The 19,400-nt window shown below is 35.7% G+C and overlaps 1 protein-coding gene across 2 annotated transcripts; it reads left to right on the forward strand.

Annotated features, from left to right (window-relative positions):
* Window positions 1-14,145, forward strand: MAT2B (methionine adenosyltransferase 2 non-catalytic beta subunit). Of its 2 annotated transcripts, none has more exons than XM_039877362.1 (7): window positions 1-321; window positions 8,042-8,236; window positions 9,513-9,627; window positions 9,813-9,965; window positions 11,450-11,643; window positions 12,550-12,663; window positions 13,055-14,145. In XM_039877362.1, the coding sequence occupies exons 1-7, from the start codon at window positions 292-294 to the stop codon at window positions 13,223-13,225; spliced, it is 972 nt and encodes a 323-aa protein (XP_039733296.1). In that variant the 5' UTR covers window positions 1-291; the 3' UTR covers window positions 13,226-14,145. The 2 variants fall into 2 exon arrangements, with proteins under 2 accessions (XP_039733296.1, XP_039733295.1); XM_039877361.1 differs by lacking the exon at window positions 1-321 and adding an exon at window positions 2,468-2,645.
* Window positions 14,146-19,400: the final 5,255 nt, after the last annotated feature.

Raw genomic sequence — 19,400 nt, forward strand, 5'->3', positions numbered from 1 at the left:
GTTCTCCTAATGGTTTTGCAAATGAACCCTACTAGTCTGGCAATTAAACATGAAACTTCTCATTGGGTATTTTCAAGTCTGCCACGGGGAATCAGCTGCCAGTTTACTGCAATGTAGAAAACGGCACGAGATTCTGGGATTGACATCAAAATGCTAATTTAAAAGGTCAAGGGAAGCTGCAGTTCATGTTTTCCGTGCCTGCGCTCTCTGCAGGAAGAACAAAGACCCAGCCAGAGAAGGCAGAGACTGAAACTCATCTCAAATCTGTCTTCCTGATATAATTTTGGAACCATGCCTGAAATGCCGGAGGACATGGAACAGGTAAGAATAGCGGTTCAAGAAATTAAGCATTCTGGAGTTAGAGTTTCTTTAAAAGCACCCAAGTGAATGTCTGCTAAAAGCCAAAAGGGTGTGTAAAAAAATAGAAGTGAGTGTCATTCATTTCTTTAAAACATGTAACTTTGGTATATGAAAGAATAAACCAACTTTAATTTTTGACCCTGTATGGAGAACTCACTAAGTCTCATTAATTGACAAAAGTAAAATGTAGAATAGCATTTACCAGATGAAATGCAATGATGTATGTGATGGTTCTGTATATATAAGGATTTTATATATAGTATGTGTTCCAGCCTTTCTTTGTCTTGCAATAAATTCAGTTTGCTAACATAACGTTTAGCTCCAGGTTGCTCTCTAATATATAGACTTAGCTACAACACAAACTTGGATATTGTGTGTATAACTATAGTGTTTTTATTTACTGAGACTATTTAAAAACCGTATGTTTGCCCCTAGAACTATACCATGTTTTACCTGCAAGTATCAAAGATTCTCAAGTGTAGGCAGGTAAACTCTTTTTTGTTCTTTACTATACACAAAGCTGCTCTGCGACTCAAAATGCTAATTGATGTCCTTAAATTTTCTTCACATGGACTACTTAATTTTTTCTTATAAAGATTAAATTGCATCGCACGTTGTAACTGGAGACTTTTAAAAAAATACCTGTTTTCAAAGATAGAATTAAGAGGATCTTGAATCTTTTCCCCCATTCCCATCCCCCTTTTCTTTGTTTGCAGATCAGGCATGTTTCAAGATGGGGCAGTCCTCTCAAGGACTCTCTAAATAATGCTAAACTGATAACTGTAACAGCCTGGATTAAAACAAAAACCAAAAAGTGAGTGGCCTCAGTTTCTCTTCCTTTACTGTTCCAAAGAAAGTCTATGTTTTTATACACGTAAGGAATGAGTTCTTGTTGGGGGTTGGGTAGCAAGGAAAGTCACGGGCTCAGACGCGGAAAAACTTTTTTAAAAGGCTGCTTAGGGTTTAGCTGTAAGATTAAACCGAAAAGGATTTTGAAAGTAAGGTCTTTTTAGACAGATCCAAGCAGCAGTCACGTTTGTGGGCTACTTTTAGGTCTTGATATTCTGCATGTCTGGACAAAAACACTTAAAATGTTCTTTTTTTATGCTGTTTTTCCCCCTAAGTTTCACAGGCATCCCGGCTGGCGAGGGATTTTGCGGTTTTGAAGTGAAAGGGAAATCGGTTGCGTGTTAGGTTAGTCTCAACACCTAGGGATGAATAGAAATGATTTGTCTCTTAAAAAAGGCATGATACAGGTGGCCCAGCATAACTCCCGCCTTGGTTCCTTCTTCAGTTTTTGGTGGTTGCGGAAGGCTAGGTTGGTGTAGCCGAACGCTGCAGCCCTTAAGGCGGTGCTGCTCCAAGTGTATTCTGACTCTTGTTAAGTCCACTACACCGTAGAGTCCCGGGCTTTACTACCACAGATTCTCATTCTGTAATTGTTGACAAAGTCCGAGAATCGAAGTTTGAAGAATCATCCAATAATTCATCCTTTACCCCTGTACTAGCCCCTCCCCACCCCTCTATTTTCAACTAGTTAAAAAGTTTGGCATTTTCGGAATTTCACATGTACTACATTTTAGCATCTCAGAAAGACAAATAGGTTCTTGAGGTGTTAACGACTCACATGGCGACACTTTTATTTTTATTCTTTGTCTCTTTCTAAATCTCTCAAAAAACACCTCGAATGCTCTACACATATATGCCTATTGTGCTTTCTTCCTCTCGCTTCCCCACCCCCGGACTCCATGACTTTAAGTGTTTTATCCCACTTTATGTATTACATGCCCAGTTGATTCTCATGCGCTGAGCAGTTCTGTAAACTTGAAACTCCAGGTGATCCAATTCAATCCTTCCCTAGTCAAGAAGAAAAAAAAAATACAAAAGAATGTAATAAAGCACAAAAAATAAACCCCTCAAAACCAATCTCGTATTTACTGCTTAAGGCCAAGGCCTTTGTTTTGTGTATCCCTTTAAGAATTGGCGCGTGGGCTGAGAGTGCCCAGAGCGTACCCGCCCCCTTTTTGGGGCGTCGGCGGAGCGTGACCAATCAACGGGCACAGCCTTGGCGGCGGAAGCCGGAAGGGGTGAGCGGGGGCTGGTCTGGACCGAGGGGAGGCGGGCTGAGGGCGACGGAGCGGAGGCTCGCGGCGGTCTTGGGCTGTGAAGGTGACGGTCGCTGCTGCTGCTGCGGCGGCGGCGGCGGCGTGAAGACGGCGGGCATGGTGGGGCGGGAGAACGAGCTCTCCATCCACTTTGTTCCTGGGAACTGCCGGCTGGTTGAGGTGAAGGAGTCGTCCCGGGGGTCTCGTGGGAACTGGGGGTGCAGAGTGGGATGACCCAGATCTCGGAGGCTCAAGTTGTTTTCCATGCATTTCCTGCCTGAGTCGGAGCTCCCAGCTCAGAGTTTATTGGTGCAACCTTTCCACCTCTGGGAGCCCTGGGCGGCGCCATTGAGTTTGTTTACCTCAATGCACACCGTTTAGTGTTTTCTCTTCCAGCCTCTGCTGCAGGAAATGAGTAGATCGGGTTTCAACTTTGGAGACTCCTGTCTCCCCTCCCAGGAATGAAGAGGGGTTTTCAGAGCTCTTTTGGTTTGGATTCTATCTTAATTTTTTTCATCCTTTGTTCGTATCCTCGATTTTACCCGTTTGTATTTCTTAGGAAGGAAGGGAAAGGTGCGTTTTCAGAAATAACAGTATCAGAGGTGACGATTTACTGAATTCTTAGTATATACAAGAGTCTTACGCATTGTACATACATGATTTAACTGTAATTTTTGAGGTTATTTTTGCTCTATTTTAAAGATGAGAAAATGGAGGCTCAGAGGGTAAGTCCTTGACCCAAGTTCATTCAGTACCTTTAGAGCCGGAATTCAAACGCAGCTCTGTTTGCCTAGGACTTTGAACCACTTTGGAGGTTGCCTAAAGAAAGGAAGGCTATTACGGTGTTTGGGACAGCCCCTTACCTTGCCCCGCCCACCCCAACTCCTCCGTCACTCCCCTTAATTCTATTCCAGGCCTCCCAGTATTCATCAATCAACAGAATATATTGTGGGGGCTAAAAATAATACTTTTCCTCCCACCTTCTAAATTCCTTTAGCTGGGCTAATAATCAAATTAACAGAGACGGTTAACTGGAGACCGTCCGTTTAAAACGTGTATGGAGAATTCACATAAGCATGAATCTTCCAAAGACTGAGGCAACGTTGAGTATGTAAAACATTTTGGAAAAAGGAGAAAAAGGGCGGGGGGCGGACAAGATTTTAGATTTCAGAAGAATGAGTGATTTACAAGTAGTTGAGGAAGAGCAGAATATACATGGCAGGAAAATTCTTGTTGGGCAGTTTAAACACTGGGACACAGGTATCTAGCTAGCAGGCTTGGAGTGTCCCCCGCTAGTGCTAGGATGAAAATTCTTAAGGTGATTAAGCCAAGGCTCCTTTCCTAAAGCAGATTTTTCTTTCTGAATCTCTTGGGCAGGAAAGGTGGGAAGAGCAAAGGTCTTTCTGAGTCTTGTTTCTTATTAAACAAGACTTCATATCCCAAAAAGCAGCTTCAGGATAGCAAAATTTTGGTTCCCTTCAATAGGTAACACTGGGGATAAGGAGACTGGTAATTGCCAGACCAATATGTCTTATGAATATAAGAAAAGATATAGGAGATGGCAGTTTTTATGCCTCCAGAATGTAGCAAATTTAGTGTTTTCAAATTACTTTTGGATTTTGAGGGTAAAGTTAAGTGGGCTATTTAAGCCTCTATATTGTTCCTGTGTACCCCAAACAGTGCTGAATACATGTTACCTGGTGTTAGTTTATGTTTATGTATATCCATATATATGTGTCTGTATAAAACTCAGTTTTCAAAGTAGGAGTTCAATAGTCTAATGAAAATGAGTTTTCTCTTATTGCAAATGGTGCAACCAAAACCTTGGCATGTATTTGCTGCTTTCAAAACCTGTAAAATTAAAACTCACTTGCGAGAATGAGGACTTTCTTATAGTTTACATTAGAGAAACAGACTAGTGGTTTCTGTTAAAAATAACTGGCTGGGGCATACAACAGGGTAACAGTGGGAGTTAGAACAATGTCACCTAAGTAGTCATGGGATCTTAAAAAGTTTCTTAAAGTCCAGTAATGTCTACTCAAAGATCTGCCTTGAGCGGAATGTTGTGAGGCTCAAAGAAAGGATTATGAAATTTTGCTAAATAGTGAGACGTTCCAAAAATAGCAAAGTGTTATTAAGTTTACTGCTAAAGTTTAAGAAGACCTCTCTTTAGATATTTGATGTTTCACCTTGCTTTTTCTAGGACATTTTTAATGTAAGTGTACTAAATTAGAAATGACTCTTCCAGAGTACCATTTGGGGTCATTATGAAAGAGCCATTTGTCTTTCATCACCTATACAATTTGGTATTTGATTAGATAGCATAATAGGAGTGGTAGTGCCATGTCTATTTATATGGGTTTAATTTTTCAAGAATTTTTCTTGGTGTCTAAAATCTGGTTACCTGAAGTTACTGAATTCTATATGACAGTTTATATGATAAGAGGCAAACATGTTCAGAGTAATTTAAAGTGATGTTTGATATAATTTACCTGTAAGGTAATACAGATAGAGAAAGAAGACTTTTCAGGCAGGCAGAATATTTTCAGCTCTTTATTGTGGTTTGGATTAACTAGACAGCTTTTTATTCTTTCATTCTGAGTTCTTTGGGGTGTTTGGACATTACTGTGTTTTGCAGGACTAAATTTATAGAATAACAGTCCAAAGTAATTTTCAGAGGAATATTTATTTAACAAAGAACAAAATCAAAATAGTGTATTTTAAAAAGCTTTAGGTAGAGTCCTGTTTATATATAAGAACTCAAAAATAGAAGAGTTTTGTTTGGCATCTTTTAATTTTAGAGCGATGCATATTTTATTTATCAACCACCAATAAACTTGTAATCCAAATGGAAAAGTCTCATTCTAGCCATATACTGGTGACAGAAGGTGCTCCTTGAGTCTCTAAGAGATTATGTGAAAAAAGAGTTAACTTTAAGTAAATTTACTTTCTTCAGGCCCCTTTATGGTAAGGATAATATGGAAAATGTTAGAATTATAGAACTGTAAACCTGGAAGAGTCTTAATCATCTTGTCCAGATGTCTTATTTTACCAATGAAGAATTAGATCAATAAAGTAACTTCTCAATACCTCAGTTTGTGGCAGAGCAGAGAAAATTTAGTCATTATAAAACCAAATATAAATTCAAAGGACTGAGACAAAATTCAGTATGCATTTGGCTGGACCATAGAAGCGAGAAAACCCAAATTCTGGCCTCAACCTCTTCTCTTTTACTGTGGGCAAAACCTTTAACATGTCTAGATGTCAGATTCCTCACTTTGGAAATATATCTTCAGTGCCTATCAAGGCTATTTTTATGATCAAAGGTATGATTCTGATCAAAAGGCATGATGTAAGTTTATGTAACGCTTGATGGTTTTCATATGTAAGAATGTGCAGAATTATTTCCATTTCAGAAAGTGCTTACCCTTCAGATTTCTGCTCTTTTAATAAAGATAATTCTTGAGCATGACATCCAACCATATTATCCCAGACTATAAGGATTTAAGATTTTCTCCACGTATCTCCTATCTTTTTTTTAAAGTTAGCTATATTCCCTAAAGAGCCTTGTGGTGCTTATAACAATACTGAATTTCACCAACTTTAAGATACTTTTGATTATAAGATCATCCGAACTCTTTTAAGATGCACTAAAAAGCAGAAAGCACTGCCAGACAGACACATTCATAAGATGGCATCTCTATTTTATTCATTTAACAAAGGTGTTAAAATGAGCAAAAAGTGTGCTACACAGAATCAATGAAGTGTGCAGAAATCTTAATTTGCTGTTTAGTAACCTTCGTGGATTGCATAATGCTTGTTCTTTGACTTTTTCTAATTTTCCTTTTTAACGAGGAAAACGGAAAAGATACTGTCACTTTTAGAAAGGTAGGTGGCAACTTTTAGACTTGTTTGAATTAGAGAAATTTATCTGCAGGAAAGCCTTGGACTTTACTGGAGTTCAAGATTACAGTTCTATACGTGCAGTTCCCAAATCACCATCAAAGTGTAGTCCCCAGGCTACACTTATCAAGTCTTAGCTCAATTCTAGATCTGAGAGCCTTCCAGAGGATTCTGATCCATACTCTGAAGCCTGAGAAACACTAGTCTAAGAACTGCTGTCCTTTCCTTTGTTTCAGAGTAAAGTAAAAAGTGAGAAATGCAAGAGACCAAGTTATAGCTCCTTATAGAATTTTCTCAGAGATCTTTATAGTATTTATCCTTGTAAATTGTTTTCTGATTGTATCTCTCCTGGGCTTGGTGTGTTTTTTCCTCTTTACAATTAAGTCTTTGTGGAGCTGTTTTCTTGCCACAATTCAAAGAAAATATTTTGCTGGCTGAAATCCTTGTTTTCATAGATCACTTGGTTTAGGGCCAAGTTTTACAAAGCACCTAGATGAATTTTCCAACTTTTAAAATGTCTTGAAATTGGTTGAACTGAGGAGGCGGAAATGTCTTTAAGAATTTACCTTTATACTGTGTCTTATTTCAGATTTTTCCTATGATAAAAATACCTGATGGCCTTTTGGTGGCCTTTTCTTTTTTGTAAATATGTAGTCTTCTAAGTTGGTTGTTCTTCTAAATAAGGGCTAAAAGAGAAAGGCCTTCAGTTATTGTTATGACTATTTAAAGTTTTTGACAGCTCAGAATTACATAACACTTGAAATAAAAAGTCTTTAACATGATAAAATGCAATAAAACTGCTATTTTTTAATAGTAAATGTTGACATTATTCAAGAATCTGAGAGGAAATTTGGTGTTACCCATCTTGGGAAGAAGGGAATTTTAGAAAATATGCTTTGGAAACAGAACTTAAATTGTTTCTTAAATAGTAGTTCCTTTTAATTTCAGTGTGTAGGGATTTTTTTCTTTTTCACAATAGCAACATAGTTTAAAATATTTTAGAAGTTTTTTTTTTTCTTTTCCTCTATATCTATGTTTATTAGTTTTAATTGGTCTACGTAGGTAAATTTAGAGTTAACTCGGGAATATTTATCAATTTATTTAAACTTGGAAAGCATATTAGTGCTATAAGGATCAAATTTATTTTTCCTTCATATAAATTTCTGTGAAATGTGAATTCTCAAACTCTGACTCAAAATGCAATAAAGTAGTGATATTTGAAAGAAAACTCGGGATTAAAAACTGAAGATCAAAAATGTCAACATATTGGGGGACTATGGCCCAAATACCTAAACCGTAGAACAAGCATAAAACTAATTGTACATTTTATAAACTAAAGATCATAATTAAAGTTGTTTATTACTCATTTGGACATCATTGATCATAAAATTAAGGTTTTTATTATTAACATAGGGTATCTAAATCTTTTTGACTAGGTAGTTCCTTGCAGTATCATTTTAGGTTTTTTTTCTTAGGAAAGATTATTAAAACTTAAGTGATGTAGTTGTTAATACAGTTGGATTGATTTTTGTTCTAACTTAAGAATTTGCTTACCGGTATGGGACATGAAGCAAGCTACTTAGAAGTATTAAGTGAATGATGATGGTGACTAACTTTGTTGAGAAACTATTTTCAGAGTAAACAATCTTTTTTCTCTCTCCTTCACCTTTTAGGAGGAAGTTAACATCCCCAGTAGGCGGGTTCTGATTACTGGTGCCACTGGGCTTCTTGGCAGAGCTGTATACAAAGAATTTCGTCAGAATAATTGGCATGCCTTTGGCTGTGGTTTTAGAAGAGCAAGACCAAAATTTGAACAGGTTAATCTGTTGGATTCCGATGCAGTTCATAACGTCATATATGATTTTCAGGTATGATTATGTTAACACATATGTAAACTATATTAAGAATTGCCTGGATGATACAGAAAATGTTTTTGCTTGAGGAAGTTACTGTACTTTAACCTATTAAGCAGCAATATTTAGTGCACTTTTTTAGCGTGGCAGAGGATGTGGAATCCTTAAAAAGACTCAGTTAAAACACAGATTGACAAAAGACAGAGACATGAAGCATTTTATGAAAAGCTTATATTTATAAAGCATTCTTTTAAGTACCACTTTCTGTGGAACTGTTTTTTTAATAGTACCTGTAAACCTTACAACACTGAAGAATGGATACTATCACTTTCACTCTAGAGATGACAAAAGCTCAGAGAGGTCAGATAACTTGGCCATGGTTACAGTAAAGTTACAGAAATATTTAGGTTCTGTTTCACCCATAATCAGATTGAGAGTTTAAGTTCTTTCTAAAAATATGGTTCAGTTAACACTTGCATCAGAATCTTCTGAGAAACTTGGTCTTAGGCCTATCTCCCAGAGATTTTAATTCAGTAAGCCAGTAGTGGGACCCAGCACTCTACATTTTAAGAAGCACCCCAGTTTGTGGACACTAAGTTTGAAAACAACTTCCTCCAGTAGTTGCTGAGAAGGAGAAAGTTTTTAGTATGTGGGACACTAGCCCTGCCTGTCAGTGGTCTTCCCAAACCTTAGCTCTGGCTCAGCTCCTCTAGGATGTGGGTGCTCCTCTCCTAAGGGCCCTGTGCATTCTTCTCTCTCAACGTCTGTCACAGTATACTGAAACAGTCTCCTCACGTGTCTGTCTTTTCTACGAGATAATGAAATCCTTGTTCCTCTCACAGTGCTTACCATATAGGTGGCATATGAAATGCTCAACTGGGAATATAATTTTTATATATAGTTGATTTTCCTTAAATGATTGGCCTAAGATTTTAATTTATGAATTTGATTTGCAGTTGAACTTTCTTTCCCATTAACATAGATTTGTTAATATTCAGGTCATATTAATCACACTAATGATAGCTCTTCTTCCATATTGGGGGCTAAAGCTTATTTTGATTTAGAACTATAGTTGTTGACACAGAGGTTTGTCTGGTCTTGCCTAGGGCTTAATTGCTCTTTCCTTTTCAGAGCCTATATATATTTTTAAGGAAGTTCAAACCTTGAAAAAGGGAAGCGTGACAAAACTACATCAGACCTAACATTTTTCTGTGAATTAATTTACTGTTGGAAGGCTGTAGTTCCTCTCTTTCATTCTTTTTTGGGTTAAAAATCGATGCTTAATTTCTAGCCCCATGTCATAGTACATTGTGCAGCAGAGAGAAGGCCAGATGTTGTAGAAAATCAGCCAGATGCTGCAGCTCAACTTAACGTGGATGCTTCTGGGAATTTAGCAAAGGAAGCAGGTAATGGTGACCTTATAAAAAATCTTTATAAAATATTAAATGATTGCTGAGCTTATAAAGATTAAAGTTTGGTGGATTGCTTATAAGAGATTTGTTTTTATATATAATGAATAAGCCGTTATAAATTTTAGTAAAGAGTAATGTCATACTAATTTAGTAGGTTTTTTCCTGTCTTTTTTTTGTAGCTGCAATTGGAGCATTTCTAATCTATATTAGCTCAGATTATGTATTTGATGGAACCGATCCTCCTTATGGAGAGGAAGACATACCAAATCCCCTAAATCTGTATGGCAAAACAAAATTAGAAGGAGAAAAGGCTGTCCTGGAGAACAATTTAGGTAAGACACAATCTCTTTAGCCCCTGATTGTTTCTGAGGATTCCTTTTTGCTTATTTTATTTATATACATTTTTTAAATTTAAAAAAATTAGGGAACAAGCCATTGGAGAAAAATTAGATAATATAGTTAATGAAAAAGAAAAAATAAGAATTTTAGAAATCTTGAAGAATTTATGAATCCTTCAAGACATTTTTCCAGTGTCGTCAGAAACATAAATATCATAATACATAGAAAACAAATTATATAGTACAAATTTTGTGATCTAATTTCGAAAAATAAGTTAATATCATTTCCCTTAGATTGAAATATTCTTTTTTTCCCATGTGTGTTCATATACATACATATATACATACACACACACACACACACACACACACACACGTATTGATTGTAAAAGGCATTCTCTGCTTGAAAAAAAATTTAAAAATTTTTAAAATTGTAAAGAGTAAGTTTCCTTATATTGCTGCCTCAGAGAGAAAAGCACCAAATGTGGTTCTATATGGAAGCACTACTTCTGATTTTTTAAAAATGTATGTGTATTGTTTTGTAATCTATTACCCCCACCCACATACTTGCATTTCAGTACTTATGGAGCCATCTCTTGGTTATCTTTTTCCTATCAGTGGCTGCATAGTACTTGATTTAGTGATATCCTGCCTTAAAACTACTGCCTAAGACTGTACTATGTCCTTGAGAAGCATCCTCTAGTATTGATACCATACTAATCGACATTTTGTTTTCTTTTTTTTTTTTTGTATAATAAATTATCTTGCAAAAATTATCCTTGAATATACACACATAACACACACACACACACAGTTGTCCAATAAGTTAATATAATTAAAAAGTGTGATTTGTCCAGAGTTTGCTGTAACCTCTTAGTAGGGACCAGCATAAAATCTAAATACCTCATAATTCTTTAATCAATGGTTTCAAGTATTATAAGTACAGTGCAGTTGTCATACTCAGGGAATTTAATATTACTATAATATATAGTCTATATAGGAATTTTCCCAATTGTACCAATGATTTTTTTTATTACATTTTATTCTTTAGGATCCAATCAAGAATCTATCATTGCTTGTTGTCATGATCAGTTTTAATTATAATAATTGTAATCATTAAGAAATTCTATATTAAAATACCCCAAATGAGAATATTTAAAACCATTCAGGATCACATTGGGTAAATAGGCATTATTATAGGTGAGCTGTGTCATTTTGGTATATTGCAAATTTCCTACTATTACATTGTTTAAATCCACATACTTTCATCTTACATCAAAACTTTTAAGAACCACTTTTTTTTTTTCAATTAGAGTTGACATTCAGTGTATTAGTTTTAGGTGCACAGCATGGTGGTTAGACATTTTTATAACTTAAGAAATGATCCTCCAAGTAAATCTAGTACCCACCTGGCACCATACATAGTTACTAACGAACAAGTAAGCTTTAAAATACTATCTGCTTTTCTTCATCTCTAGGAGCTGCTGTTTTGAGAATTCCTGTTCTGTATGGAGAAGTTGAAAAGCTTGAAGAAAGTGCTGTGACTGTTATGTTTGATAAAGTACAGTTCAGCAACAAGTCGGCAAACATGGACCACTGGCAGCAGAGATTCCCCACACATGTCAAAGACGTAGCCACTGTGTGTCGTCAGTTAGCAGAGAAGAGAATGCTGGTGAGACTCTTTAGAAGGAAGATTTCCTAATTTCCATCATAGTAAAAATCCTGATAATGAATGAAAGTTAAAGTACTTTTTATAAAACTACAAGGAGACCAGACAAAACCAGTTCACAGATAGGCTGTATTTATGAATAATAAAAATATCATATTCTTGTGTTTGCATTTATTTTTCAAATACTACAGACTCCATCTGTCATTCTTTTATTGCAAGATGATTGAAAACTTATATTTTTTCTTTGGGTAACAGAGTAATCTCATGTCTTAAGAAGTTACTCTGTTTAAGATCTATTTAATGTCAAAGAACACTCTACATAGGAATATATATTATTTGGCCATTTTAAGAATAATTTGTATTTTTTTCCTTTTTGGAATAGGATTTAATTTTAAACATTAGAAAAAGTTGGAGCTAAATAGAGTATCTGTAAAAAGAAAGATTAAAGACTGATCTATTTTAGAATATTAAGAATAGCATGACTAATTTTTTAATACATGAAACATATCTTAAATATGTACTATGACAATATTAGAGGATGTCGTGACTAGCTCATCCTGAAAAATGGTTCCGTTAAGCTTTGTTTTTAGCTGCTTATGATAATTAGGAATACTCATTAAATTGGGCTGTGCTTCCATAAAAATCTAATCATTTTTAGGATTCCCACTAAAATTGGGGTCATTAATATTTTTAAAATATTTATTTAAAAAAATTCTCAAGGCTAAATTCTAGAAATTGCTTTTCATGTTGAGCTGAGAAACATAGGGATTTGACTTTTACACACCTTGTAAAGAACATTCCAGAAAGGAGAGACACATTTTAATTTACGGACATTTTAAATTACCTTTCTTGTCAAACCTACCATTCAACTCAGAAAGTTGAAACTATTTTGAATTGTGTCCTTCTTAGGATCCATCAATTAAAGGAACTTTTCATTGGTCTGGCAACGAACAGATGACAAAGTATGAAATGGCATGTGCAATTGCAGATGCCTTCAATCTCCCCAGCAGTCACTTAAGACCTGTAAGTACATGTCATTTAAAACCACCTCACTTTTCGAAAGTCCAGAACGGAATCATCACCGTCGCGTTTATTACTGATAACATTTTCTTATTGCTTTGCTTTGGGAGTATTGGCAACTTCATTTTCTTGTAGCAATCAAAGTAAACTTTGCTTGTATGTTGGTAGTTTATATTGATACATTTCTCTACACAATTATTATGTATAAAGAAGCCCATGAGTATTGGTGAAGTTTATAGAAAAAATATTTTGATTGTGGCAGACTTTTTCTGTAGTTTTCCATGGGACAAATCAGATTTCTTAGACTAAGGGCAGAGTGAAATAGAGAATAAAAAACTTCAACATGTAGCTTTTCATTTATTTTTGATTTTTTTGTTTTTATTTTTCTTTAAAGATAACTGACAGTCCTGTCTTAGGAGCACAACGTCCAAGAAATTCTCAGCTTGACTGCTCCAAATTAGAGACCTTAGGCATTGGTCAGCGAACACCATTTCGAATTGGAATCAAAGAATCACTCTGGCCTTTCCTCATTGATAAGAGATGGAGACAAACAGTCTTTCATTAGTGTATGTGTCACCTTTTTGTTTTTTTGTTATGATTTTTTTTAATGATAAGTACAGTACGTGGCACTTTTTAACGAAAAAAAGGAAATAGTTTTGTATGAGTGCTCTTTAATTGTGACTCATGATCTTTCAGGTAAATGATGCTCTTGCACTAGTGAAATTGTGTAAAGAAACTAAGGTCAGTTTGAAGTAATGCCTTTTTTTTATCATTTTGTTTGTTCTGGCTCTGTTTCAGTATAGTAGATCATTCTTAAATATTTGAGAGCCAGGATGAAATGTGCTCTAGACTTTTGGGTGGGTGGGGGCTTGGGAATGAAATGCATTATTCATTCCTATAACCTCTGCATTTTCAGGACTTCTGCAATTGTTGATCATTTTATGTTTTAAAGTGTGTTAAATAGTACGAAAATCATCGATGTTCCTTACTTGCTTTGCTTGAGCTGAGATCAAAATGTTTGAAGAAAGAAACTTTATTTTTGCAACTTAAGTACAATTTTTATGCTTGAGATATATCAACATGTTATGTATATGGGAATTCTTGCCGCTTGTAGCAGTATATGGTGGACACTTGAGAGAAAGGGAGAATGTGTGTATGTATGTGCATTTTTTAAAATATGAAACTGTCCTTTTCACTTAAAGTCACAAATGATGTTTCATATGTGTGTTATACTACTAGTAATGGGCCTTGTAAGTCTTTTGACCATTTATGAATAATAAATATGTACTGCTGGCATGGTAATGCTAAGTTTTCTTGTATTCTCTTTTTAAATGTAACGAATGACCATCTAAACTAATTGTTATTCTGTTAATTTTTTTTTAATTAAGTTCTTATGTACCATCTGATGCATACAAGAAAATATAGTTAATGTGTATTGAGATATAAAACAATAATAAAATGAACACCGGTGACCCCATGGCTTGAGATCAAGAATGTTACAGTTATTGTATTTACTTGTATCAGCAGATTGTTTTTTAACTAAAAGTAACTATATAATCTTTTTATATATTTATACAGAATGTTCCTTCTGAAGAATACAGAGTATTTGAATGTATTATCTATACTAGGTAATACTCAGGTGACCTTAGGAGGGTCCTTAAGAAGGAAGTATAAATGTAGAGTGACTTGTATGACTTGGCTTCTACTCAGGAGTCAGTGCAAACCCTGGTTTCAGATTTTCTGATTTCACGTGTGTGGTAGTCTTTCCCTAGATTATGATCTTATTCTCTCATTGCACAGAAAGTTTTTCTTTCTAATTTCCTAATTTAGTTAGAATTTGGGGTTTAGATGGGATCAAATTTGGGTGATTTGGTTAAAGCAACAATTCCCAAAACATGCTGTTTTATAATTCAGAGTGTTTTACCGATAACCTGAGCCCTATTCTAGACCCACTGAAATAGAATCTGGAACTGATGCCTGCTAATATAGTTTAATATTCCCCAGGTGCTTCTAAGGTAGCCAGCCTGGCACTTGTATTATGCAACCACTGAATCAAAGCATTCTGTTTGGGTTTTTTTGTTTGTTTTATTTTGTTTTTTGTTACTTTATTTCATGTAGTACAAAATTCAAATTTTCAGAGTGAAAAACTTTTCTCATTGATCTCCTCTAGCTGCCTATTTTCCAACTATAAGAAACCATTTTAGCTCAGTTTCTGATGTTTCTAGATGTACTCTGCATATATAGCAGAATATACTCTCGTAACATAGGTACATGTGTTCATACTCTCACCCATCCCCTTTATTTACAAAAAGAGTAGCATAATACACATTTTTCTGCACTTTGTGGGTTTTTTTTTTTCCATTTAATATGCCTTGGGATTTGTAGTTATAATGCCATATTCTTTTTTTTCTTTTACTATCCATTTTGAAATCTCAGTCTTAACAGATAACTTGCCATAATAGCATAGAGACTGCCTGTATTCCCTTTTCCAGAGTCCCAGTTGTCAGCATTTAGCCACATTTATCCAATCATTTTCTCCTCTTTTTATATACATATGTGATATAATATTTTTTTTCCTGAACTATTTAAGAACAAGTTGCAGGCTTGATGGCCACTTTATGGTATATAAACTTAAGTGTGTGTTTTCTAAAAGTAAGAATGCATTTCCACATAACCACATGATGAAACCATCAAATCAAGAAGTTTACATTGCAACAGCGTTATCATCTAATCCACAGACCCTGTTCACATTTCATCAGTTGTCCCAGTAATGTCCTCTATAAATCTATGTAGTCCAGGCTTACTCTTGGCATTTATCATCTTACTTTAGGTTCAGTCTGGAACGGTTTTTCAGTCTTCCTTTTTCTTTCATGACACTGATATTTTGACATCTCTCAATATAAGAAACCATAAATTCACATTGATAACCTCCAATTCCATCGTTGCTCCTCAGGGTTTATTTTAGCTTCTCTATTTCCATATTTGTAGCTCCTTTAATATTTGTTCAAATCATCAGTAAAAATCATTCCTCCGATCACACCAAGTAACCCCTGCTTCCCTCATTACCCAGGCCTCCATTAGCCAGGTGAGCATCCCTGACCCCCTGAGCCATTGTCCTGATGTCAATGACTGTACGGGCTAAATCGTATCATTAGCAGTAAACATGGCAGTAGATTTTAATTCAAGTGTATTGATTAGTCTAGAGAATTTTCTAACTTAAAGGTAGTATTATATATAGTGAAAAGAATCAGATCTGGATTTGAATATGATTCAACCCTTTGGCCTCAAGCAAGTTATTTTTTTTTTCTTTCTGAGTTTCAGGTTCTTTTTAAGGTTAAGTGAGAGAAATACTGCCTATCTCACCAGTCTATTGTGGAAATGCTGATAACACAGATGATTAACAAATGTAGCATTGGACTTAGCATGTGCCTAGGAGTGGGGTCTTTTGGGAGTGAGGATTTGGGACCGTCTACATTATCTTCACTTGCTAACGTAAGACCATAGGAGTTTTCTCCTGTAAGTAGAATTACCAGTGGTTTTTGTTTTCTTTGTGACTTTTAAAAAATATTTTCTTAATTTTCTGCAATGAGCATATTTTTAGCATTTTGAAAATTTTAAAAGATTTTAAAGAAGATACGTTATTTTTGTAACTGGTCTAGCAATTTCTAAAAGTTTTGTGTTTTGCCACACAAATGGCAAAATACTTGAATTTATATGCATGTAATTATATCCCTGGATATTGTATATTAAAACTTGTGTGTTTGCAAATGATTTATAGCAAAAGATGTCCATGAAATTGCTCATCTTATACCGACAGTTATTTTGCTTTCCAGGTCCACATTTTTATTCTAATATTTGACAAACTATATATATTATTGATCAATTCTAATTATTCCCCTGTTTGTTACAGAACTCCAAAAGTGGTGCTTTTGAAATGTAAACGATATAGAAGCTTCAGAATGTTTTGATATGAGATACTAGAACTCATCTATGATAAGTCTAAGACTTGGGCGTGTGGAAGGTCTGGGGATAAATTTTTACTCTCATTATACCGTATCACCCCCAGGCTTTATGTGCTTAGTACGTATTAGGTCGATGAATAATTGAATTGAAAGAATGATGAGGATTCTGGCCTCTAGAAGTGTTATTCTGTAGTTAGAATTCACCCTGAAACTAGAGGATGAGGATGAATAATGGAAAAAGTGCATGCTATATGAGATGGCACCATTGTGTATCTAGTTTGATAACATGACTCTTGGTAGATCGAGGATGGTCATCTTTCATAATATTAAACCCCCAAAATTTCTGAGTTCTCTTAATGACTCATTACAGACCCACCATCCATAATTCACTTATGTCTGCCAAACCAGTTTAAGTTAATATCATCTCCAACTACAGAAAGGTTTATCAGGCCCACCCAGGTTGTTTACTTAAAATTTTGAAGGGTTAAGAAATCTAGATGTGAATTTTGGTAAATAGATTGGTTTCATCCCAATCTTAAATTAAAAAAAAAAAAATTTTTATGGTGAAAAGAATCGTCTATACAGGAATATATAAAATCTATGTACAATTTAAAGAATAATGATAAACATCCACATACCTACTACCACCCAGGCTAAGAACTGGAACATTATGGGTACCTTAGAAACGTTCTATATGCCTTTCTCTTTTTGTCCCTGTATTAGGGCTTTCCAGAGAATCAGAATCAATAGGATGTGTATATATGTAGAAAGACACTTATTAGAAGGAATTGGTTTGCATGATTATGAAGGCTGACAAATTAAAAATCTGGGTGGGTCGTCAGTGTGGACACCTAGGAGAGCCAGTGCTCCGGCTGACGTCCAAAGGAGCTCTGCTGTAGAACCGGGAAGAGCTGATGTTGCAGATGAATCAGGAGGCAGTCTGCTGGAGAATTCTGTCTTGCTAGGGTGAGGCCAGCCTTTTTGTTCTCTTCAGGCCTTCAGCTGATTGGTTAAGGCCCATGCACATTATGGTTATCAACTTGTTTTTCTGAGTCCACTGAGTTAAATGTTAATTTCATCCAAAACACCTTTAAAGAAATACCCAGAATAATGTTCCACCAAATATTGCAGCCTGGCCAAGCTGACACAAAATTAACCACCACACTGCCACTTCTACTCCCCAGAGGTAATTATTATTCTCACTTAATTGTTTTTTTAATTGTAAAATACACATAGCATAAAACTTATCATCTTGACCATTCTAATGTGTACAGTTCAGTAGTGTTAATTTCAGTTCACATTGTTAGGCAACAGATTTCCAAAACTCTACATCTTTCAAAATGGAAACTACCCATTAAACAAATCCTTGTTCCCTCCTCTCCCTAGCCCTTGGCAGCCACCATTTCACTTTTTCTCTCTAGGAATTTGGTTATTCTAAGCACCTAATATAAATGGAACCATACAACATTAGTCTTTTTTTGTGACTGGCTTATTTCACTTAGCGTAATGTTCTCAAATTTTGTTCATGTTATAGCATGTGTCAGAATTTCTTTTTGGAGGCTGAATATATACTACATTTTGTCCACTTATCCATAGATAGACACTTGGGTTGCTTCCATTATCTTGGCTGTTGCGAATAATGCTGCAATAAATAAACATGGCTATCAACTATCTCTTTGAGACCCTGGTTTTAATTATTCTGGGTACATAACTCTGAAGTGGAATTGCTGGATCATATGGTAATTCTATTTTTCCACTTTTTAAGGAGCCACCGTACTTCATAGTGGCTGCACTAGTTTATATTCCCACCAACAGTGCACAATGGTTCTCGTTTCTTTACATCCTCGCCAACGCTTGCTATTTTGTGTTTTTTTTTTTTTTATCGTCATCCTAATGGACATGATGCAGTATCCTGACTATTCTATTAGTGGCTGTTTTGATTGTCTTTATAGTTATTTACAATCTATATATGTATCTCCAACTATATGTGTTTGGTTTTGAAAAGTAGATAAAAAGCACACAGGCAGGGAAGAAAAGGGCTGTAATAAGCATTGTCAATGCTGTGTGATGGCTCCCAGACAATAATTAATGGAGTGTCCGACTTCAGCTTTCCTAAAAATTTAAAGAGCTCCTTCTAGGGATTCAGTGGGCAAGGGCATGAATAAATCTTGGAGAAAATCAGGTCTACCACAGGATAGTACTTTCAGCTAGGGACTGGATGGCCAGTAAGAATGTGGTAAAGAGAACTAGGTTGCTCTGTGTTTTCTGTTTCTAAGCTCATTGTGTCCTACCTCTGGCTCTCAGGCATACTCTTTGAGAGTAAGTACGGATCCTCACCTGTTGCAGGCATCATGGCATGAAGGGCAGCGCAGGAACAGAACAATCTGAGCCAGCCTCATCGGGCATTCTCAGGTTTAAATGAAAAAGATGGTGGAATTACAGAAGCAATCCTGGGGAGGACAGCCTTCAACTTATTCTCTAGTCATATTCCTCCAGTATGGACTTGTCGCTTGGTAGTTTCTCATCTCCCTTAACTACTCTTTTGGGATTTCTTCTCTCTCTCTTCTGTGTTGGGTCTCCTGTTGCCTATATTTCATTTCACTCACTTTATTGTGCTCTTTAGTTTTGGTTGTACCTTCTTTAGTAGCTTCCTGGGAAAAATATAAAAATGGTGAGTTGACTGAGTGCCTGGGTATAAAATTTTAATTGGGAAATCATTTTCCCCAGAATTTTGAAGATATTATTCCATTGTGTTTGTGCTTCCAATTTTGGTATTGG

The sequence above is a fragment of the Pteropus medius genome, unplaced genomic scaffold (genome assembly GCF_902729225.1).
Source record: "Pteropus medius unplaced genomic scaffold, Ma_sr-lr_union100, whole genome shotgun sequence".
In the NCBI taxonomy this organism is placed as follows: domain Eukaryota; kingdom Metazoa; phylum Chordata; class Mammalia; order Chiroptera; family Pteropodidae; genus Pteropus; species Pteropus medius.